Raw genomic sequence first — 6,249 nt, 5'->3', positions numbered from 1 at the left:
GAATGATTCTGTGAATGATGCTATGAAGAGCAGAGTGGGGCTGAGGAATGGGGGTTGAGGTGTTTCATTGGCTCCTCACAGAGCAGCCTTGGGTCCTGCAGGAATGGATTATGATTATTCCAACTTTGGGTGTCCTTGTAGGTCCTGGAAGGGCTTTGGGTCCGGAAGAGACTCAGGGCAGCTCCATATTCATCCTGTCCCACACCAAGAAACCATAGAATTCCAGACTGGTTTGGGTTGGAAGGGGCACTAAAGCCCATCCAGTTCCCCCCCCTGCCATGGGCAGGGACACCTTCCACCAGCCCAGGTTGCTCCAAGCCCCATCCAACCTGGCCTGGAACACTCCCAGGAATGGAGCAGCCACAGCTTCTCTGGGCAACCTGTGCCAGTGCCTCAGCACCCGCACAGTAAACAATTCCTTCCCAGTATCCCACCTATCCCTGCCCTCTGGCAGTGGGAAGCCATTCCCCCCTTGTCCTGTCCTTCGAGACCCTTGTCCCAAGTCTCTCTCCAGCTCTCTTGGAGCCCCTTTAAGCACTGGGAGGGGCTCTAAGGTCTCCCTAGAGCCTTTTATCCAGGCTGAACACCCCCAGCTCTCCCAGCCTGGCTCCAGAGCAGAGCTGCCTTGGATTACAATGTGTACAATTAACATGAATAACCTATCACAGATAACAGAGTTGACCACAGGAGACTTTAGGTTCTGCCTTACAGATGCTAATATGAGAGTATTCTGTAAATGCTTGTAGAATCCAGGTGAGTTTATGCAAGAAGTCAATAGCTAAGTACATTGTTCTGAAGGATCTTCTTTTGGTTCTTTCAGGGTGGAGATCCACCTCAGCCAAGAGCAGCTCATACATGTGCTGTGCTGGGAAATAAAGGTTACATCTTTGGAGGAAGAGTGCTGGTAATTACATCTTTTCTTGGCAGTTATTTCTTGATGTCAGATTCTGTTTGTAATAGGAAAAGAAATCCCAAATGTGTTTGGATGTTAGAGGCTTTCAATCCAGAATGCTGCTTGTCATCACCCTCCACAAAAAGAAGTCTTTCTGTCTGTAGCATTAACAATGAAGCACATATTGTCCCCAGAAAGGGAAAACACAGGTGACTGTGGTAAATAACAGATTTTGGTTGGCTTTATAATTGATAATGTGTATAAATTATAAGCTTTTGTCATGTTTTGCACATAAGTGACTGAAATAAGGGTGATAATGTCTGGGTGCAAAGCTGTTAGTCTCTGTACACTCAGGCTGCTGCAGCATCTTACCTGACAGCTCAGGCTGCTGCAGGCACAGGTCACTGCAGCCCTGTGAAGCCTCTTTTCTGCTCTCTGAATGCTAATTCTGCAGTCTCAGCCTTTCCCTTCAGCATGCTCTGTGCCCTGGATACAGGATGTGTGCAGCACTCCACAGAGGTTGCTGCTCCAGCTTGATTCTGTGCAGCCAGCAAGCTCTTTTCCACAGGAGTGAGCCTGGGATTTGCTTTCTTGGTAGCTGATCCAAGACTCTACCATTTAGTACACTGTGGGAGGATCCTAAATCTGTTGTCCCTTAGGTAATAGTCAGGGTGCAGTCACTGTATATTTAAATTAAGGCTGAATTGTAGCTGTATAATCTTAACCCTTTCTGACTCTATTTAACTTAAAAAAGCCATAGGCATCATCCCTGTGTTGTCTGTCCCTAAAACGCATGAGGTTACCAGTGGTAAGCAAAGAGATACTAAAACCTCTCAGCAACACATTCAAATTCTCTAGAGCTAATCAGAGGAGATTTTCTCTTTAGTTCTTCTCTGCTGAAGTTTTAGTGTAAGAAACATTCTGTAGGCAAGTAAAAAACCTAATTTAAGTGACTGTGTACTCTGTATTTTTCTTTAATTTTAAGTTTTTAGCCCTTTTTGCCGCAGCTAATTTAGAGCCTTTAATCCTAGAGGGTGAGACTGAATGTTTTCTATCTCTGCTCCTCTGAAGCATAAAAGTGAAGAAGCTTTTGAAATCCTCCAGTGCTGCTTCTATAGTTCTGTTGTCTGAAAGAGAAGGAATTAGCTGTTTGGGAATGCCCTGCAACTCCATCTTGGAAAGCTGCCACAACCTAACCCCTGTATCCCCAAGCACTGGCAAACAAAGCAGTGTAAAACTGTACTTTGTTCCCTATTCTCTGCTTTTCCTGCTGGAAAAGCTGTACCATAATGCTCTTCCCAGGGCATGTCTACAGTTCTGTGTGGCTTTGACTCCTGCTTGCTCAGACAAACCAATCCCAAGGCAGGGGCAGAAGGGCCACACCATGTCCAGTCAGTTTCTAGCTGGAATTGCCTCCCACAGCTGCAGGAAAAGTTTGTATTTAAGTACTTTTTCAGAGCAATCAGGAAGTAAAGTAACCAAAAATTGTTCCTGTTTGTTCTTGGCATTCTGTGGCCTTTGATCCAGGCTCAGGATCTCTGGAATTGTTGCTCAAGTCCCACCTGTGCCTGAGAGAGAGCTGCAGGTTTGATTTGCAGATAACTTAAGGAAATAAAGGGATTTCAGGAGAGACTGAAAAATTATCAGGCCTTGTGTGCCAGGAGTGTCCATGGCAGGCTGAGTTTGCCCTTGTGCCTCTGCCATGGCCTTGCTCCTCTCTGCCTGCTGCTAGCCTCTGCCCACAGCCCAGCCCTGCTCCTCCTTTAGCAACCCCACAGGCCTGAGAGAGAAACAAACCCAGATGTGAAGCAGTAAACAGGCAGCTCAGGACCTTCTGACCTCCCATTTATTTCTTAACCCTCCCTCAGCCTCCACAGCCTCATTCCCTCAGGATTTTTATTACCAAGGGCTGTCTGTGCCTCACAGAGCTCTGAGGCTTCACCCAGAACATCACTGAGGGTTGTGTGCTCAGCTCGGGGTTGCTGCACTGTGCCTCTTGCAACTGCTCTGTAACTCAGCCTGGATTTCAAGCAGCCTCTGCAAGTGAAATGGTTAGTAAGCTGCAGCTCACCTGTCATTTCTCCACTGTGCTGTGCATGATTAGATGTGCCCTCAGAGGATTTGCCCTCAGGCTTCTGTTTTAACTCTGTTTGACTACAAGATGCAGAAGGCTCTGATCTGACAAGGTTTTGCTCTTCCTCATGTAGCAGCAGCTTCCTTAAAAACCTGCTAAATTCCAGTGAAACCACTTGGGAAGCATGTCAGGGAAGAGGGAAGTTGTGGAAAGCTCCTTTTGATTCTGTATGAGAACAGCAAGTGTCATTTTCACCTTAGTGATTATTATTGATTCACTTTCTAGCCTAGAAATAAATGGAAGGAAACTTAGGGAACATGCAGTGGGGCATGAGGAATTAATATAAGTCATGAAACAGGAAAGCTAAAGCCATCAGAAAAACACTCCATTTCCTGACAGCAGGAGTAACTTCTCCCCAAAGGATGAAGTCTTGCTTTTCACCATAAATTAAGGAGCAAATACTGGGCTGCTCTGCTCCTCCTTCTCCTTCTAGTTCACCATAATACAAATCTTCCCAGGGAAAAGGCTCTGCAAGGAACCAGAAAGGGCCAGGAAGTGTCATGAGGCTTCTCCTATTCATCTTTCTGGGAGGAAAGGGCACCTTTTTCCAAACTTGGAGCTAGAACTGGTAAAAGAAGATGATGGTGATGATCAAAATCAATTGTACCAGGAGTCATTTGAAAACAGGCTCAGAAGTATTATGTGGACTCTGTTCCTTCAGGTAAGCCCCTGGAAAAACAGAAATGGGAGAGAGTGGGAAGGAAAGGAGAGTTAGTCCAAAAGTTGATGCAAGTCTCATGTTTGATTTAAGTGTAAAGAATGAAGTAACAAACCAAAGTCTTTCCAGCAGCTCTTCACACATCTGATGCCTTAATGTATGCATGTTTCTATTTCCTGTTATCCTTTCTGTCCCTGAAGATCAGAAGATCCCTGGAACTGCAATGCTTCTCTTGCCAAAGATTGGAGCTGGAATAACTGATTGTAAATCCAGCCTGGAGAGCTGCAGGATTTACTGTAACAGCACTGAGCTGTGAATAATGTCACCCTTAACACCCTTCGTGGTGCTGGAAAAGCTAATCCTGAGACAAAGCAGATCCCAGTTAATGTTTATTGGGCTGCAAATAAATGAACATGCCAGAGATAAGTGGAATGTCTCAGGAGTCCTTGGAGCTCCAAGGGATATGCAAACCCTCCTTTGTGGCTTGATTCTTTTAAACCAATTAAGAGTCACTGTAGGATTGTCAGCAGAATGATTAAATATAGCAGTAGCAGTTAGCAAGACATGAGGAACTGCAAGGGATGATGCTATGACCTGTGTGATTTCCAGTTTCCCAGATAAGGGTTGGGTAGAAAAGCTCTTTCATTTGTTAAAGCCATGTTAAAGGACTGAATCCTGGACAGGAGTGTGCACCTGATGCTGTGCTTTGAATTCACAATGAGATTTGGTGTAATTATGCATCTGTCAAGCTATTGAATCATGAGAATGTAAAGATTATAACACATTGATTTCCCAGGGACCAAGAAACTGGAAACTTCTCCATCTTCTGCCTAATGCCTAGGAAAGGAAAGTCAGCAAAGGAGGTCTTGAACAGGAGCTTCTTGACACCTTAATTTCCAACATAACAGCAACTCTCTTCCCTTTCTTTGATCATGTCCTTCGTAGCAGATTATTCCAAGATGATTAAGTATTTTCAGTTGTAGAGGCCAAGATGCTGCTTTCCCCCACCCCACCCCAAGTGTCTGGCTGCGAGCAGCTACAGCAGAAGATACTAACTGCATTTTGCTTTCTGCTTGGAGAATTTGCTCCTCATCTCCTTCCAATCCACCTGAAGGAGCAGGAAACTGGATAGACTTGTCATGGAAGACAGATCTGTCAGCTGGATCACACTTTGTTACATTCACTCTCTTGCAGGGAGAAAGTTTCTCAGGCAATGCCCCAAAGCCTTCAAGTTCTGCTTTTCCATAGCCTATTGCCCTCCCCGAAGGCATCCCAAAATGCTGGTTAACAGTCTCCTCCTTGGGACAGCAAAGGGCTAGGACACGGTCAGAGGAGGCCATAGCTATCCTGAAAACCCTGCTGCTTCCTGAAATCCCCTGGGAGACTTCCCATAGCTCTTGGAAGTGTCCCAAACTCCTTCACAGGCTGAGTTCTCAGGGTTAAAACTAATCCTACTTCCCAGGCTAGTTTCGGCCTCAGAGGATCTGCAAAGCTGGAGAAAGGCTTAATCTAATAGATCTATGGACTGCCCTAGGAGAAAAGGAATTGTAAGGTAAGGCAAGATCCATTTCCCTACTTCTCAGGTATTTTTGGTAGCCCCCAGGGGACTCACAGCTCTCAGCTGAGTGCACCAGGCAGGAGGATACAGAGAATGCAAAGAACAATAACGTGAGGCAACTGTGAGAGTAAAAAACCTTCTGCATTTCCTTACCATGAGTTCTGTGGACAGAACTTAAATACATTTACAGGAACTGAATAAACATTACATAGTTCTTCACTGTTAAGAGCTAAAATTGGCCCCATAGTGCTGTTGCATGACTGGAAATACTCCTGACAGGCATTTTCCTGGGAATTGCATGTTGGTTTTGGAGAAGGAAAGCTTTGCATCTGCCACAAAATACAGATTTATCTTAAGACACTGGTACAGATTGCTTCTAACTGTTGTTACATTGAATATTCTGCCCTGGGAAAAGGTCTCCCTGGAGTACTTTGCTTGCTGTTTGCCTAATATAACACAACTGGGATTTTATTTCTTTGTTGTAGCAAACCAGAATGAATGATTTGCACTGCCTCAATTTGGACACTTGGACTTGGTCTGGAAGGTAAGTTTCCCTCTCTTAACACTTAAAAACTAGAAGTGGCAGATTGAGACATGTTGTTAAATAGTTCCAGAACTAATCCTGTGGCTTTTCCAAGAGGAAAATGAGAGTTTGGGGACTATTTTCACAGCTGCTACAGTGTGATTTCAATTGAATTTAATTTCCTAGTGGTTACTAAGCTTTTTCTGTTCTGCACCAAAGCATTGCTGATGCTGTTTTAAGCACAGCATGGAGTGATTTAACTTCCTCATTTTCAAGAGAGGGACAATTATCCATATGGAATTTCAGGTTTGTTGCCTGTCTGAGTGCTGTTTTCACTCTCTATATTGGGCTAATTACAGCACAGGGTGGGGAAAAGTCTCTCCCCTCCCAGATAAGCCTCTTAACCATTAAAAAATCAAGTACAAATATGACCTAAATGTTTTAATTTCAAAGTAAATCAGGTATGTATAGGTTTCATTTATAG

The 6,249-nt window shown here is 44.5% G+C and overlaps 1 protein-coding gene across 1 annotated transcript in view; it reads left to right on the top strand.

Moving 5' to 3' along the window:
- The window catches only part of KLHDC1 (kelch domain containing 1), a gene marked incomplete at its 5' end in the record, with an annotated part of 19,607 nt that overhangs the window by 5,492 nt on the left and 7,866 nt on the right, over positions 1 to 6,249 (top strand). The window contains 2 exons of the mRNA XM_009077476.1: positions 821 to 904; positions 5,728 to 5,786. Coding sequence (XP_009075724.1) covers positions 821 to 904; positions 5,728 to 5,786 — 143 coding nt within the window. The remainder of the gene's footprint in view (positions 1 to 820; positions 905 to 5,727; positions 5,787 to 6,249) is intronic.

The sequence above is a fragment of the Acanthisitta chloris genome, unplaced genomic scaffold, assembly GCF_000695815.1.
Source record: "Acanthisitta chloris isolate BGI_N310 unplaced genomic scaffold, ASM69581v1 scaffold13376, whole genome shotgun sequence".
Taxonomy (NCBI): domain Eukaryota; kingdom Metazoa; phylum Chordata; class Aves; order Passeriformes; family Acanthisittidae; genus Acanthisitta; species Acanthisitta chloris.
Note: the sequence above shows the minus strand (reverse complement) of the source record. Positions and strands in the feature narration are given on the sequence as shown.